General features: G+C 48.9%; 1 protein-coding gene across 2 annotated transcripts in view; it reads left to right on the forward strand.

The window, feature by feature from the left end:
* Nucleotides 1-17,927, forward strand: part of MDGA1 (MAM domain containing glycosylphosphatidylinositol anchor 1) — a 154,993-nt gene that overhangs the window by 124,285 nt on the left and 12,781 nt on the right. For both annotated transcript variants that reach the window (XM_056357701.1, XM_056357702.1), the window contains exon 14: nucleotides 597-731. In XM_056357701.1, coding sequence (XP_056213676.1) covers nucleotides 597-731 — 135 coding nt within the window. The remainder of the gene's footprint in view (nucleotides 1-596; nucleotides 732-17,927) is intronic.

A 17,927-nucleotide genomic window follows, 5' to 3' on the forward strand; every position in this document is an offset into this window, starting at 1 on the left:
GCCAGCTAAGGAAATGGCTTTTCCCATTGGTGTTCAGTATGCCAGCCTGACCGAGCATTGAAAACGATGCCAACAAATTCAATAGCTAATCTGTTCCTCCCTGGATTGTTAACAACTACTTTGGTATTGTTCTCTTTAGGCAACAGTATTGTTTAGGCCAGATATACCAAATCCTCTCTTCCCCTGCTTGAGGCAGAGAAATTAGGCTGGGATGGTTTCTCCCTCCTTATTCTGGTTTTCTCCTTACACAGTGCAGCCAGCTCTGGGGCCCTCATGCTGCAGGAGAAGGGCTCATTTTGCACCCAAACAGATGTGTGTGTGCATGTTCAGGGACTCCTCTGCTGCATGCAGTCCCAGCGGGTCTGCCAATGCCCATCTCTCCTGCTCTCCCCTGGGTACTGCAGAGGCAGGGGAGGCACTGCAGACATCCTGCAAGTGTCTCTGGCTGGGATCACAGTGGGTGCGGAGCAGATGGGAAGAGAAAGGCCATGTCTCTCAGAGGAGGAGTGGTCTCCCAGCCTCCAGCATCCCGTCGTCTGCAGGACGGGGGACCAAGCGCATGCTGCCTTTCCCCACCTTTCCCTCCTGTTCTGTAGGTTATTACATGTTCATCGAGGCGTCCCGGCCCCGGGTGACGGGAGACAAAGCCCGGCTCATCAGCCCCCTCTACAACATTACTGCCAAGTATTACTGTGTCTCCTTCTACTACCACATGTACGGGAAGCACATCGGTGAGTACCCTTCGGGAAGGGGATACCCCAGCCTAGTGTGGGCTGTCAGGGAAGACCTCCAGCCGCTTCCTCCACCAGCTGTGCCTGCAACCAGCAATTCAGGAGGGTGGGAGTCCTACTCCAGTGCTCAAAGCGCCAGCGTGGGCTGTTGCTTTCAGATACTTGTCCCTTACCCACACCCCAGCAGCGTCAGGGTTGTGAAGCTGTTACAGCCCATCCTCGAGGCCACATCTTGCAGTCAGCCATCACCCCTCCCCCTCTGGCTCACTCCTCTAGTGTAAGGCTCCCTACCCTCCACAGAAAGAGCATTGTACCCATGTGCACACATTTTCCCCGCTCAGGGCCACAGCCACCTTGCTCCAGGCAGCAGGACACCAGGTGAACAGTCTGTCCATCGGAGAGGAGACAGAGGTGGCGGAGCTTTGTGGGACCAGAGGGCTCTGTGGTGGCCACAGCTGTTTTGGGGTGGGCAGGATGCGTGTTCCCTCTGCTGTGCCAAGGGGCTGTCTGCTCAGTCTGACTCCCTTCTCTCTAACTGGAAGCTTACGAGTGCAGCAAGCACCCCAGAAGCGCCTGGCACACTAATGAGTTTCCATATCCAGTCAAGGAGCAATTGCTAATTCGTCACCTCTTGATTATAATTTCATTAATTTGAATAATAGATGCACTCTTCCCACAGCACGCTGGGTTATTAATCACCTGCTGGACTGGAGCCTGACTGAAAAATCAGGGCCCAGGCAGGAATGTGTCCACCCTTCAATAAACGGGGTTAATTAACAGCTCTCTGCTCGGCACCATTCATGTCACTGGGAGGGAACATGCTCCTGAGTCTGGCCACCATGCCTTGCGCACGTGTGGCACGGCAAAGAGGTGAAGCTGCAAAGCCTGGGATCTCCTTCTCTCAGTGGGGGTGAGGCTGAAACCCTGACCCTGTGGGTGCCAGCGAGTAAGGGCTGGGCTGCAGTTCACTGAGCAGGTCTCCGTCTCTGTCTTTGCTCTGAGGGCTTATATTTGCTGTCTGCGCGCAGTCCGGCGAGGTCAGAGGTGTCTGCATGTGCCTGCCTTCCCCCTGCAGACAGCCTGCTCCGTGTTCTCTGCACACTGGTGGAGGCAGGTTGCTGAGGCAGAGCACTGTCAGTGTTAGTGTGCACTGGGTTCTCATGGACCTGCTGGCCTTGCTTAGCTGACAGGGTACAGCTGTTAATGCTGGCTGGCATGCTCCCTTTGCTCCCTGCAGTTGTCCATTGTGGTCAGTCAGCCTTGCTGCCTAATTCCTGCACATCTCCTAGAGGCTTTGAAAAGGATTTCATTCTTTGTGATTGCAATGAAGGGTGGCGCAGACCGGTGGGAGACTGGCAAGGAAAGAAGTGGAGGGAGGAGACCTCTCTTGCTTTGTTCCCTTTAGGAATACAGCTGTGTGTCATTTTTCCAAGTTCATTTCATGGAGAAAGTAAAAGCCTGTCAGCTTTTGCTTGCTTTTGGAAGAAAGCTCTGTTTTACAGCTCTTATGTGGCGGTCTGTCTGGAGAGGGGGATGGACGGGACGTGCCAGGGAACCAATTCATTACAGGTTTCTGGCTTTTAGTGTTTGAACTCTTTATTCATTTGCTCCACCAACAAATTGTGCAGATCAAAAGGTACGGTGATTCCCAAGACCTAAGCAAGCCGCCGAGTGCCATTTTCTATTCCTCAGCTTCAGACGCCTTTTATATCTGTTGATTTTTCTCTTCATACTCAGTGTTGCTGCCCCTGCCTGCTTCCCATATTCCGTCTTGCACAAAGGGGCTGATAAATTTGTGCGAGATGGATAGACTCTGTAATGCCATATGATTTTTAGGGTGGGTGCTGTTGAGCTGAGAGTGAATAAATTATTTTAAAATTACACTGACTAGATAAGAGTCAGAGAATGAAAGAGAAAGAAATGAGGAAAAGTTCTTTTTCTCCTGGCCTGTGGAATATGTGGGTTGGTCTAGCAAATCCACAATGTATCTGTCTGCAAATTGAAATTCAGTACCTTGTATCTGCTCTCTACTCTGGGGTTTCTTTCTCCTGGTAAGAGTCAGTCATGGTGTTCTGTAATCGTTTCGGCTTCTCTTCTACGTATCGGGCACCAGGGTGAAACTGAGACCTCTCCAGGAAAAATCAGAATACCTAGTAATCCTAAAATCATCTGGTTTTCATCATTCCTGCTGTGCTGCTTACTAACTCTGATGCTGCTTGGTCTTCTTCCTTACTGCCATGCTGGCAGCACTCTGGCATAGCTGTCCTCATCCCTGCACACGCACAGATGAACCCGCGTTGGGACAGGCTTTGTTTCACCAGCAGGTCTAATGGCTCGATCTATGTTTCTAATGCGTGTTGGTTACTCCGTGCCTGGTTTTGCTTGTGCGGAGGTTGTGAAACCCTGCTGGAAAGCTTTAGCTTGTTCAGAGGGTGCCAGGCTCAGTGCTTTTGGTGGCTGAAGTGGTCTCAGAGTCCCCTGGCGAAGTGGCAGCCTGCCTGAGGGCAAAGAAGGTTTTTTCAGCTCTTCTTATTTAGCCCTGGGTTGGAGGTGAGTGCCCCCTCCTAGATACAGGGCTCCTCGCTAGGACTTCTGTCAAATGAGGAGACAGACCCTGGCCTCCTACCCGTATCACATATGCAACAATGTGAAGGTAGTGATGGGGTGGCTGCAGCCCTGGGCCATGTCTTGCTTCCCATATGGCCAGCTATCCCTGATGCCTGCGGACACGGCCCCAGCCCCTGGCCCACCTAGTGCCAGCCCAGTCCTACCAAGCCAGATGCCAGCCCTGCTGAGCCAGCCGCAGCACTGAGCATGAGCATATCAGGTCACTGCTGCTGGAAGACAGTTCCAGCAAGAGGACATCTCCCAGCCCAAGCTCTCCTAGCAGCTAGAGCTCCATCGTGGAGCAAACTGAAGCTCTGTCACTATGAAAAGAAGCTGTATAAAATCCCGACATTTATTTATTTTTTTAATAACCCTTTTATTACCTTCCCCCCCCCTCCACAGAACTTGAAAGCTGGTTTACTCTCACAATTTGACTATAAAATATCCATAGCCATCCAGGCAAATCTTCCCTGGGAGAGTTCCCAGACACTACTCGTTTATAATAGATATGACAAAAGAGAGAAACGGAATACAAATGGAGCGTTTGTAGCCATGGTATAAAATATTCAGCGACTAGCAGAGCAGGGTGATGTTGAATATCTCTCAGATGATGAGAGAGCAGGGTGAAGGGGAGCTCCCTGGAGGCAATTCCTGTTCTTCCGGAGTTATTTGGTCATTGGTTTTCCTTTCTCAAGCCCCCTCCAGAGCAAGCATTCGCATTGCCCTGCAATCCTGCCAGCCCAAACACAAAGATCAGGAGGAGGGGAAGGAAAGAAATCCATTTCCACCAGGCATTCAAGAATGAGGGTGTTTTGCTTGTGGCAGGTGCAGGTGTATCAAATGAGGAATTGCTTGCTTGCTTCAGGAGAGGAGGCTAGCTGTAGTGGGCAGCAACCGGCCACCGAGGTCGGGAAGCCTCTTTGCCCATTTGGCTTGGTGAGTCAGCGTCGCAGCTGCAAGAAGATCCTCAGGTCCCTGCTTCAGCCATCGGACTCTTCTTCCTTCCTAGGCGCTGCCTGGAAGGGGGATGCTTTGAGGGGACAGTGTCACTGACGGGCTGCTCCCACAGCAGTCCCCTGCCACCTCTCTGTCATGTCTCCTAACTCAGTGTTAGCCAGGTTGTGATCTGCACGGCCTCCTGCCTACTGCTGGATGCTCTCTCAGACTCTACAGCCAAAGATGCCTTCATGGCCAGACCACAGGAGGAAGGTTGCTCAGAGGGACAGGGACATCTCAGCCACAGTGGATTTAGCTTTTTGTGTGGCCATTGTGATCCCGGTGGTACACAGTAATTGCTGACGCTATAGCTCCCTGCCTTGTGAGCCAGAGACTGTGCTCATGGGGAAAAAACTTGGGTCAAAGAGTTTACTTGCTCACAGGGGTACCTACATAAAAGCAGTGATGTAGGATGTACCTGAGCAGCATTTTTTAGCCTCCTCCTGATTTGTGAGCTCACTGGTATGTGAATGGTTCAAAGCTGCATCAGGGGAGGATCAAACTAGGTATTAGGAAACATTTCTTTACCAAGAGAGTGGTCAGACACTGGAACAGCTTTCCTAGAGAGGTGATCGAGGTGATCAGGCAGTTGGGCTAGGTAATGGTTGTAGGTCCTTTCCAACGGAATTATTCTATTCTGTTCTATTCTATTCTATTCTATTCTATTTCTATTCTATTTCTATTCTATTCTATTTCTATTCCATTCCATGCCATTCCATGCCATTCCATTCCATGCCATTCCATTCCATGCCATGCCATTCCATGCCATGCCATTCCATGCCATGCCATTCCATGCCATTCCACGCCATGCCATGCCATTCCATCCCATCCTATCCTATCCTATCCTATTCCAAGATACTATGAAGAACCATGCTTGGGACTGATTAGGAGGAATTTTGGTTCTGAGTCACTAGAAACAGTGAGACCTGATCAGATCACTTGCCACAGCATCCAAGTTCAAGAAAGCCATAAGCTGTTTCACAGAGGTAATTGGGTTGTAGGCAGCCACTTACACTGGTGGTGTCACCACAGACACCCTCCTGCTGAGTAGGAAACACAGAACTGGAAGGCCACCAAACTGAATTGCTTCTTTACTTCTTCAACTAAGATAATGCAGCCAGTGCAAAGGTGTTTGAGAGGTTGTGGTGGATGATCACACATGGGAGCCATTGTTAGCATGCATGCCACGTGGCTGCATCTTGTTTCTGATGAATGGCAGAGCTGTCGGGTTGCACAGATTGACAGGTACCAGATATATCAAAGTAAAAGCAATCTGAACAATGAAGATGTCCTTTTTTGTAAGATTCAGCATCATAGCTCCCTTGTTCCTACCCAGACCTTGTTTATGGACACAGCACCCTGCTACTGCACACAATTATACAGGTGGCACTCTGGAGGTAGCTGCATTCTGTTGGATATGTAAAGTTTGCCTTATATAAAAATACATCATTCATTAAATCCATGCCATTATCTCCAGTGCAATAACACTACACAGTAGAGATTACATCATTGGATTGATTGAGGGGAGGCTGATTTTCCTAATGAGTATGATTCACTTCCCTCTAGGCTCTTGAAAACAAGTTGCAGTTAGAATTAAGTGAACAGTTTGTAATGAAAAAATGTATTCAGTTTTTTTAATAACCTTTCCACTTCTTTAGATGGGTTCTTGGCTTTACTTGCTCCTCCATCAATAGATGCGTATTTGACTAATGTTTTGTGCAGACATCCAGTAGCTTCCTGTGGGCTATGGTGTGGACCCTTTGTATAGACTGTGGTCTCTTCTGGTAGTATCTGCTTGTTTCTGGGGGGAAGTTAGTCAAATACCATGATCACAAGCAAGGATTATAAATACCTGGCAAGATAACCACGTATTTGTAAAGTGTCATTCAAGCTCTGTAGGTTCAATACAGTGGCTCTGAACCAAAAACCGTTAAAGTCATTGTTTTGCTACAGACTTCAGTGGACTTTGGATTAGAGCCATAGATTTAAAGATTATTAAGACCAGATGGGACCAATACATCATCTAATCAAACTTTCTGCATAACCAAGGGCAGAGAACTCCCTTCAGTTACGCTTGCTGCAGCCCAGTAAATATGTATGTCTACACCTTCACTGGATGTTTACTGACAAAGAGCACCAACAGCTTGCTTGACATGGTGTGCAGATGTGGGACTGATCCCTAAACCAAAGATCTTGGCATGTAAAGCTGAAGAAGACTTGGAGAGGAGGGAAAGGTATTCAGATGTGGGTTGGCTCCATGTCATTTTTATTCCACAAATAACATGTCTTCCTGTTGATGCAGGCATTCTGCTCTAGTACCTTGAATTTGAGTACACTGATCTCTGCCTTTCCGTGCCCCTTGCTAAAAGTGCATTAGTGAATCAAGTTCCCAGTGCAAATAGCCACTGAAATGTTGCCGCCTTCAAAAGTCCTCTTCTTCTGTTTTACCAGTCATGATCTGACCACATTCCTGCTGCAGAATTTGTTGGGAAGGTTGTCAGGGGCACAGATTGCTGACACCAATTCATTTGCACATGCCCTGAATCCTCACAGATCATCTTTGCTCCTGCTCACCTGATTGGAGTCAGAGCTGTTTGTCTGGTGGGAAGCTGCTATGATCCCCCCTCCCTTCCGCCAGGCTCTCAGCAAAGCATCTTTCCATCCAGACTTGGCTCCCAGCAGCAGCAGCAGTGTTGTGCCAAGTTGAGTAGCTCTAAGGATATACTGCAACCTGATTATCTCCTGAGATGTTGCATCAATTATTCAGACCCTGGAATTGCTAGATACAAAACTTAACAGACACTTAAGAGGAAACAGGAGCTCTCAGTGCATATCCAGCTAGTTCTTTAGTACTCCCAGGCCGCTCTTCCCTTCTCTCCATGGACCATTGCCTATTTCAGCGGTGCCATAATTGTACTAGTGGAGACTGAAGCCGGTCATTCCAGGTGCACATTTGGAGACTGCCCCCGCCCCCAAGTGTTCTGGCAGGATAAAGACTGGGGGGGGGCAGAGTGCACAACTATCTTGCACTACTTGGGCAACCACCCCAATCTGTTCTTGAACTTCAGGAAGACATGGTTTTGTAACATGTATTGAAATGCTTCCCAGAAAATCAAAAATGTTCAATAAATGTCAGTCATCACCATTACCTCCAGGAGTGACTGCCTCTCCCAAAGGGACCTCTGCAGGGACAACAGGCGCCCCAGCACCTGAAGGAGCTTCCGGGTCAAGGTCAGGAGTCTCACTGTCTCAGCCAGTCCCCTGGAAGTTTTTGGAAGTTTTCTGGTAAAAGTACAGCCAGGCATGAAACAGGAAAGTAGTCTCTTGCTACAGTGCATCTTGCCTCAGAGCTGGGAACACAGCCTACTCCAGCAGCCCTCCTGCAGCAAACCGCTTCCCAGGCCTGAAACAGTCACCTCTCATGTTTCCGTGGGTCAGGCAGAAGAGGAGGTCAGAGAACACATTTTGAGAGGTGTCTTCAGTTCAACAGGAAGAATATGTGATCTCAGCTGGTCATTCCTTCTGTCTTGCTGGCTTCAGCATCACACTAAAACAGCCCATCTGCTCCAAGCCCTGCAGCCGTGCAGCTGCCCCATGCTTGGTTCCCCACACTGAGACCACAGAGTGGGTGATGATGGTTGTTAATAGGGATAGAGAAGAGACAGGTGATGTCTTCCTCAGCATAAGTACATCTGCTTCTGCAGGATTTTTGTCAGGAAGCGTTCCACACGCACCACTTGTAACCTGGGGGCTCTGGGAAGCTCCCTCCTCTCTGGCTGAGGTCTTTGTGAAGCCTGCCCTCAGAAGGGAGGCAGGCAGACTCCCCCGGTCTGGCTGTTGAGCTCTTTTAAACCTGGCAGTGTCTATGAAGCAGACTTCTCTTTCAGCTCCTCTGAGAGCTGAGCACAGCGCGTGCTCTCAGTCTGAGGGCTGAGCACATGAATTGCGCAAAGGACCCAGCTGTCTCTGGTGGCAAAGATGAAAGGGTCCGTTATCAAAGCTGGGAGAAGAGAAAGCATTTGCCTGGAGGCATCTGGGCATGTCAAGAAACAGAGGGTGAACAAGGAGCAAGCAGACCCCCACAGCAGCTATGCTGAGTCTGCAGAATCGATGGGAAAAGTTGCCTATTCATGGTCTCCTTCTTGCTACGGTCCTTGGACTCCCATTTTCCCCCAGGTTGGCCTCTCCTCCCTAAGATACTCCCCAGCACTGCTGGGGACCACCAGGTACGGCGACAATAAGAGGGAAGGAGCTTCCTGGCTGCCTTCAGACTGCTCGATTCCAGAAAGCATTGGACGGAAAGAAAGGTGTGCTGCTGCAGCTCACTCACCTGAGTCGCAGAGCAAGCGTAACAATCCTGTCCACAGGCTGCTCAGCATTGCTGCCTATGGAGGCTTATCTCCACAGGTGCTTCACCAGAGTAAGTCTCAAACCCTGCCTTGGACTTGGTCTTTGTAATGACAAGTCATGACCTGGCATCTACTCTCTGTAGGGTCTTAGGACCATAATCTAAACAGTTTATTCTGGGCCTTGAGATTAATTTAGATGCTCTAATATACAGCACTCGGCTTTAGGAGGGAGTTGAGTGATGCAGGCTGCCAGGTGAGAAGAGAGGGTGGTGTGTCTGACAAAGACCAGCACTGGCTGTCTTCCTACTCAGGACAAACAGGAGTCTGACCCCACCAAGTCACCCCCTGGGCTTCCTCTGGAGCCCTGTCTGGACATACCAAGCCCCTGTTCAGGTGGTTTTGCTGGCAGCTGAAGCTGGGCCCAACCCCGCTTCCCCATCCCATGCCCCATAAAGGCTAATTCACATGCCTTCCATCCCCCCAGCCCCACGTGTACCCCAGGAATGGTGCAGAAATAGTCTCCCAATTGCTCATTAAATTAAGGGCAAGATGGTGCTGTGTTTGGGAGGTTTAAGACCACAATAAGGGCAACAGGGCTGGGCTGGTTTCCTGCCCACAGAAGCTGCCCGCCTTGCCCTGGGGGAGTCAGAGCTTTGCGGGTGCATCCCCACCAGCACGTCCCATCCTGCTGGCCAGGAGCTGCACAGAGAAGGCAGTGGCCTCCACTTCAGTGCTGAGCACCCGGGGCTCCCTCTGCCCTGCCTGGGGCTGTCAGAGGCAGCACTGGGCTCATACACAGCTGTGGCCCTGACTAGTGACCAACTCTGAGCTTACCCCTGAACCACCCTTTCCCCTTACTCTGCTGAAATCTTGTTTCCTTCTGCTACTACAGCCAGCTTTCCCTGACCACACACTTTGGACCTTTAGTACATCTCCCCTTCCAACAGAATTTCACTGACAAGGTGGGGTTTTTTTCTTTCTGTTAAACAGACAAAAAAAAGGATTTGATCCAACTCTAGTTAATCTATTCAAGCTCAGCAAGGAATGTAACATTGCTGTTTAAGAAGGGTCTGTTTCTGCCTGCTCTGCATTTACACAGATCGTGTTATTGCAGGCTTGCTTGGAGAGCTCCCAAAAGGCAAAGATGAACTCTCTGGCTACTTAGGTAGAAGTAGTGGCTATGGAAAGGTCATAACTCCTTTCTTAGGGATGGATGGATATAAGAGGAGCTGCACAACTGCATTTAGACCAGGTTATATCTCACCCTGCTCCATGCCTTCAGGCAGGCTACAACCTTGTGTGTGTTTTTGTATGGGGGATCCTTGCTAGGAGCAAAAGGGAAAGCCCTAGATAAGGGGTGGTACAGGTTGTTCTCAGTCTCTAGAGATGGAGTTCTGCTCAGAATGTCCAGAAGAACTTCTTTCCACGGCTACATCCTCTCCTTCTTAGGTGTGGAGGTCTCTAAGGGTGCACATCCTTAGCCTTTACAAGTATCTGTGGATAAAAACAAGCTGAGGCAGTTCTGGAGCATAAAAAAACAGGAGACATTTCCGACAAATCTATGGGTTTTCTTGTAATGCAGATTCCTCCATTTGGGGACTGGTGGTATTTCCTGAAGAGTGAGAAATCCCATGAGAAAGAATCTCTGTGTAGAGAGGTATATGGACAGACAGATGTTGAAAATTATCAGACGTACTGGTTATGGAGGGAGTCACGCAAGATGCTGGGCTGTTAGCATGAATTATCATGGCACAGAGGACACAGAGCAAATGGGAACTTCTCTGCATCTGGGCAGTGCCTTCTGACAGCATGCTGCATATACCAGTGTGGAGGGGGCTATAGCAAGGCAGGATGAATGCCGGGGGGGGATCTCCGTCTCATGATGGAGCATCACCTCGCAGGAACGGGGCTTGGCAGCACATTTGAGGCTGCTAGGGGGCAAAAAGACTAGCAAGGCAGCTCGAGCACCATCCTGCTCAGTAAGGAAGCAGGGGACACACACTAAGATCCTTTCCCATCATTGTCCCCAAGATTACTGTGTGCTTCCCAGTCCCATTGATGTGAGTCAGTCACCACCTCTCTGGGAAACCATTTGTGTCCCCTGAGCTGGGGTTAGGAAGAGCAAGCTCTGGAGAGTCTGTCTGGTCCCCGTGGGCTGAGTGCACGCTCTCCCTGCTGGGCTTGGTGATGGAGAGGGACATGTGCTTGAGTGCAGGTGTTTGGAGACTCACCTAGCTCATGATGCTGTTTGTTTTCTGCTTTGCTGGGCTGTAAACAAGCATGCGTCCAGCTGAGAGAGAGTGGTAGGTACCATCCTGCCTGCCTGCCTCCCTCTGCCTGCAAAGGGCAGGAGGTTTCCAGGAGGTTTGGGGAAACTGAGGACCTGGTTGCTACTAGGCACAGTGTCTGGACTGAAGGCAAGCGGGACCACAGCTCAGCAGGTGTTAGGCAGTGAGAACCTGCTCCTAGCCTGATCCCATAGTCAGATCTGCTGTGAATTGCCATGATGACTCCTGCACTGGCTATGGGAAGCGCCGTGCAGCACAGCAGCGTGGTGAGCTGGCACATGGGAGCAGAGCTGCTGCCCACGGCAGCGTTCAGGGGCTGTGAAAACACAGCTGGGCTTGGAGCTGACAGTCAGACACCCAGTCTGTCCTGTAGCGAAGGACATAGTCTGTCCACATTGTCCCCTGCAAAATGTTTTAAGTATGGGAAAGGGATGTGATTAAGCAAGATGGTATAATGAATCGGATGTGAAGCTGGCAAGAAGCCCAAGGACTCCGATTCTTGTCTTTTAAATGCCAGGCTCTGTACACTCCCTTCACTCTGTTCTGACCACATATTGGATGGGCCTTTGTTCTTCTAAGATAGATAAATTTAATGTTGTGGAGTGCAGGGATTTTTTTCCTCTCTTTTTAAATTCCTTAAACCACTTCCTGTTGTCCACACATAGAAAGCCTGTTACTGGTCACCAACAGCCTCTGAGGGAATTTTCCATCAAAAGGAGGTGACAGTATTTTGTTCCATACACACATCATCAAAGATGGAAGTCTTGTATCATTCATCTTTCTGTGCCAACACTTTCTCTAATTAGACCGTGGATCAAATGAGCAAAGGAGCTGAAGCATAGCTCCATTGCAAGTCTGCTTCTACCATATCACCATCTGCTCTCTGTGTACACAGACAGGTGGAGATATGCCGGAGAGAAGGAGCTGGAGTTGTAGTTTGCCTGCCTTCCTCCCGTTAGCACTCACATTCCTCATCACACGGCAGACATGACCATACCATTGCATTTACCCCACTGCCTGCATGCCCCAGGTCCCCCGACCTAGCCTGTCCCCCCACCCCAGGGGTCCAGCCGTGTGTCCACTTTGCCTCTTTACATTGCACTGTTGTGGCTTCTCTGCTGGTGCATTCCCTCCATCCCAGAATTCATATGCATGCCAAACAGGTCAGATAGATAGTGATGGATCATAGATCAATATGTGCAATTGGCTTTGCCACGTCAGGGGATATTGCTTGAAACCTGTTCTCATTTGATGGTAGTTTAGGAGGTCAGGGGTGGAAATGTGTTTGTTTCTTTGATTTTTTAAATCCACAGTAAAATCCAAAGAAAATTCCCTGTAGCCAGATATAAGTAATTTTCACAGGTTTGCTGTAGGGGAAACATTGCCAATCAAAACTTAATGTATTGCTGTTTATATCCCCAGAAAGTCCCAGCCACAGCAGGAAACTGGAGGCTTTGATTCCCTTGATCCCTTTCACTATAGCCTCCCCACCATAATGAAGCAGAAAGAGACTGTCCCGTAGCAATTAGCCATCCTGCAGCACAGCACTGAACATGCTCAGTGCCTCTCTAAAGCCAATGGAGATGCCTTATGAGTAGAGGTGGGATAGCGGTGCTTTCCAAACTGACCAAGACTCAATTTTCCTGCTATTGATGAGCTCTCTGAACCCTCCGACTCTGAAGTTACTGAAGCAGTGGCTGCAGGAGAAGGGATCTGTGGGGTGACCTTGAGACTGGACACAGGGGACCCTGCACACCAGGCTGAGATCAGTTAAAGACATGTAGAAATAAAGTTCTCTGTAATCGGGAGTGGAAAGTAGCCAAGAGGTTTTCATTGTCTTACTGCACATATGTTAATGTATGAAGCATCTTTAGAGTCTGTGAGCGAGTAAACACATCCTATCGTGGCACGAAGACAACTTATATTTCTAGAAATTATGAATTTCTAGAAATGAATAAAATGAATACAAGCCAATATTATTTCTTCATCTCTCTCTGTGCTACAGTTGTTTTTCCACCCTCTGCTTTCTAGCTCTCAGAGCAGTAACTTTCCCCCACAGCACTGCAGCTGAGAATACCAGCCTGACACTGACTGCTATTTATTAACATCCATTTAAATGAGAGAGGGAGAGAGACTTGTGTGAGAGAGACTTGTGTTTGTTGCAAGGTTTATGAACAGTAATAGATCCTTCGTGGGGACTGTTGTTCGCTCCTGGGATTTACCTGCACTAAGCTTTGGGCTTTCAGTCTGTGATCAGTGGTATTAACACTAAACCACGCATAAGAAGAGCTCAGAACCCCTGTTAGAAAGGTGAGAGCTCTTTCCCTGATGCTGGGTCTGCAGGTGACTCTGCCGGGTTGAGCCCTCTCCACACCATGGATCTCTTGCCATACACTGCCCATCTCTTGCCATGAATCAGTTTCTTCCTCTTATCTCAGTCTGCTTGCCTGCAGCTGAAATGCTGTGGGAATTTCCGTAAGGGCTTTCAGCCCTGGATTCCCAGTTGGGTGCCAAACCTAAACTGGGGCTGCAGACAGGACTTCTTACGGATAACTCATCTCCTGAAATCACCTGGTGCTGGAGAAGGGATCCTGCAGGAGTGCAGCACAGTGAGACCAGGCTGCATGCAAGCGTGTGGCCAGCCCAGCTCCTCCTGTGGATCCCAGCAGCCATCCCTTCCCACTCCACCGAGCTTTGCTGTGTGGATCACGTTGGAGTCACCAAATGTGGTGACGCAGGTCGAGGCAGACTGAAAAAACACTATATCTGCATGGCTGGGTTCGGACAAAATGGCCTTTATTGTTTATACAAACTATTTATATATCTTAGACAGTACATGTGTCAGACCCTGATAGGTTTTTGTGTCCTTCTTCTTGCTTGCTGTTTGCTGTTGCTGTAGGTGCCCGTATGCTGCGGTTTTTAGTTCCGATTCTTCACATCCTGTTTACATACCTGACAATTTGTGGCTGTCTTAAAGGTACACGACTAAGTCTTTGAAGTCAACTAAGTTGTCTGCAGACCCCAACACTGCTGCACTTGGCACAGCACCCCATCTCTCAGCATGCAGCATCATCTTCCCTTTGCTTCCGAGCCACTCCGGCTGCCTGCCTTCCATCCGAGCCATGTAAACTGGGCTGTATCTCAGCCTTTCCCCACGGCATCGCCCTGCATTAGCCCCCTCCAGCTGCCCCATGGAGAGCTCTTGAGGAAACCTCTACCTTCTCTGCCATCCTGCAGGGACTGTGCACGTGGCCCTGCCCTTACAGACACTGCCTCCCTCCCAGTGCTGCCTGAGCCGGCTCTTCTGGATCTCCACTGCTATTCAATGTGACAGTGAAGTCCCCATCCCATGGAAACTGAAAGAAGACCTTTTCTTGTTGTGAGAAGGTAACATTTAAAGGCATCCCTTGGGCTACTCTATCTGGCAGCCCAGCTGGTGCTCTTTTGTGTGAGTGCCGCTCTTTTGAAATGCCAGCTCTGGTTTTAAAGGCAGCCAGCAGAAGGTATGGCTCACTCTCCCTGTAACTGATTCCTCATCACTTGTCACTGGCCTTTATTCTCCCTTTTGGTTGGGAAGAAGGAATAATACAGATTACGAGACAAATGCAAAGATTGCCTTGTATAGGGAGAGGTAACAACAGGATTGCTGGTGTCCTGGGATTTCCCTTGTGTTTGTCTGTCTCTGGTCAGCTGGAGAGATTTAGCAGCAGATAGATGGCCTGCCTTTGTGTGTGCCTCACCAGCAGGTGCCCTTAGGAAATCCCAGGCACATCTGATGGGGGGAGATGGGGAAGGGGTGACAGTGACAGAAGTAGGTAACAAAACTGACCAGCTAGATTTGGACTCCGATATAGGAAATTTGGCATGATTGTAGTATACAAAACCAGGGAAAAGAGGTGGCTGCAAAAGCTGGCACTGGGGAACACCCCAGATGGGCCTTTCACATCTCCACTGGTGGAGGGATGGGAGTTGGAGAGCAGGTCCCACTTTGGTTCTTCTTCAGTTTGTGACCACTGGAAAGGCAGGAGAGTTCAGGCACTTCTGTTCCCCAGTGTCTTCTTGCTCAGGTCTCCTGAAATGTTTGCTGTGTTTCTGAGTTCCCCTCTAAGTGAGTCAGTGTGTGTCGTGATCCTTCTCGATTATCATCATCATATCATGTCAGCAGATAAAAGTAGGTAAAAGCAGTTTGCTAAGGATCATGTGGCAGGTCAGTTCACAGCTGTGAATGAGCTCCTCACACTCTGCAGATGTGTGGACTGTGCATTGGCCACCTCCTTCAAAGTGGGATTTGGAAATACAGTCTGTGCTCTAGGAGGGGCATCTTACAAGCATCAGGTGGCTGGTTTGGTCTGAACTTCTGTAACATGCTGAAAGCTACACAGGGAGTGAAGATAATTAATAAGACATGAAACGGGTACTGCTGGTTTGCCTGGAGGCGAGTGTGGGCAGGTGTGAATTCACCAGAGCTCAGGAGCTATGGATGTCAATATCTGCATAGGCTCCACCTCCCTTTTCAGCCTGAGATTTAATCTGTGGATTTTCATGAGTGTAAGTGGGATCCAGGAGCAATGTTTGATTTTAGGGCAGTGGGCTGAACCCAAAGCTTTCCCTTGGAAAACACAAAGCTCAGCAGCACTTGTTCCATCACACAGTTGGCTTTTGGGGCCAGACTGAAAAGTGGAGATAAAGAAGCTCTGAGCAATTGGAAAGATGACTCGGAGCTCTCTGTAGTTCAGGACTGCAATGTTTTATGGATCTGCCTGGAGCTCAGGTCTGAAAGGTTCATTTCCAAGGACCTCCATCACAGGCCCTTAAACTTGACTGCCAGGTTGTGGCAGACTGACATGTGGTAAAAGGGAATAAAGTAGAAGACCTGCAAAATCTTTAACATCTACAACACTGTGGACCCAGTTCAGATGGGATAGAGGCTTCATCCCTGTTTAGTTTGAAGTCCTGGATTCTCTGCCATGCCTCCCAGCACATTCCCAGTGACAGCATTAGTGGGAAAGGGAGGTGTTGTGGTTCTTTCCCAGATTCAGGATCTGTAACTTAGCAGGTAGGGCTACAGGATGTGACTCCCCTTCACAACTCAGACTGATTTGTAAGGTAGTCATGGACATGCTGCTCATCTGTTTTGTCCTTCAGCTTTCCTTGTGTGGACAGGGGTGTGAAACACTGCATGTGGTGGGCAGATAAGGGAGCTTCCTTTCCAGTTGCAAACCATTTGAAGAATGCCTGATCATATTCGGTATTGTTCTATTAGGGAATTTGGGGGGGGCAAAAGGTTGAAACCTTTTTACTGATGCTGCAAGGACATGGAGCTGTCAGCCAGGATATACTCAGGCTTAGTTTGGGTTGAGGCCAGGTATTCACAGCTAGTGCTTTGGGGGAAGTAATTTGCATTCCAGATGCTTGTCTGGGTCTCCTTCTAGCTCACCTTCACCTTTTTCCTAGGGCATCAAAGGTCATTTGCTGCCTGATTTGTCCCAGTGCTTGTTGCTCAGCCAGGCTCTCTCATGGCAGATCCGAGCTGCAAGTTCCCAAATGAGGGTAGAACAGACAGTGGTTGTTTTTAACCTTTGATTGCTAGCAGCTTCATGTTAATTCTTTATTAACTCTGAGTCCCACACCTCACTGACTCTGGCATCTGTAATTAGCTGTTCTGAACACACTCCTATTGACGTTGATGTATGGGGTTATGTAGTTCCTGCGTGGGCCATCAGTTTGGCCAAGGGCCTCCGTGAGGACTAGGTCTCTTTCTTAGAGAGGCTAGAGAGACTTTGTAGGAAGCTCCTGAGGGATGGAACAACACCAAGAAAGAAGTGGCTCAAAGCTGGTTTTGCTGGAGGCTCCCGTAGTGACTCCTCTCATCCTTGGCACCGCGTTTCCAGGAAGGAGACCCCACTTGCTTATCTCTGGCTCTCCAGGGTTGTGCAGTGCCAGCTGCTCTCAAGAGAGAGAGAAACACGTTATTTCACTCTTATCTTTGATTGTGGTGTGCATCCCAAAATGGGTACCACCAGGGAAAGGAATTGGATACACTGTCCCTTGTCCTGTCAGGCTGTCTAGTTTCCTCAGCTAGCCCTAGTGCTAATGCTTCTGAATATTTCCAGGCAATAACATGTCCCTCTTTTCTCAGTTCACTAAATTATACACATATTTCATTCTTTTAACCTTTTCTTGTAAGTCAGCCACTCAGAATCTAAACATTTCATCATCTTTATTACGCATCTCTGAACTCCCTGTGATGTATCCCTCACTTTCTGACAGCCAGGCGCTTGACAGTGGTACTTCCAGGTCCCTGTCCTTCACACAGTGCCCCCAAGGCTGATGTGCCAAGAATGAAGAATTTCAGGGGATCATGTAGGAGGGAAGTTGTGTAGGAGAAAGTCTCTTTCCCTGTCTTGTCCCCTGACCTCTCACTGCCGCCTCTCAGAAGGGCGTACCCAGGTAGGATTACAGCATTCCAAGCGCAGACAGTCTATGGACATGTACGTAAAGGTTATTATTGCCTCTCTGCTCTCAGGTGTAATATGTCTGTGTATGGAGACCAGAAACACTGATGAGCAAGAGCATGACTAGAGTAATTGATTTTTTTGGTTTGCCAGCTGAATTGGTTAAAAAAAAAAAAAGAGGAAAAAATATTTCAGGTCAACCCTGAGCAAAGGTTTAAAAAAGTTTTTTTCCCTGAAACAAAAAAGGAAAAAAAGCCAGGTGAGGGGATTACTAAAAAGATGCTGCAGGAAGACAAACTGAGATGGTTTCATTTGTGGGTGGAGGGTAGGGGCCTGCGACACTGTTTTCAAAGTGAGACCTGGAAATGCCTTGAGATTTGTTTGGTTTGGTTTTGGTTTAATGGCAGATGAAACCTTTAGGGAATTGTTTTGTTTGAAAGAACTCGAAGTTGGTGTTCATTCACAGGATCTTTGTGTCCTTCTGAAAATATGGGGCTGGGC

This window comes from Falco biarmicus, chromosome 12 (genome assembly GCF_023638135.1).
Source record: "Falco biarmicus isolate bFalBia1 chromosome 12, bFalBia1.pri, whole genome shotgun sequence".
Taxonomy (NCBI): Eukaryota; Metazoa; Chordata; class Aves; order Falconiformes; family Falconidae; genus Falco; species Falco biarmicus.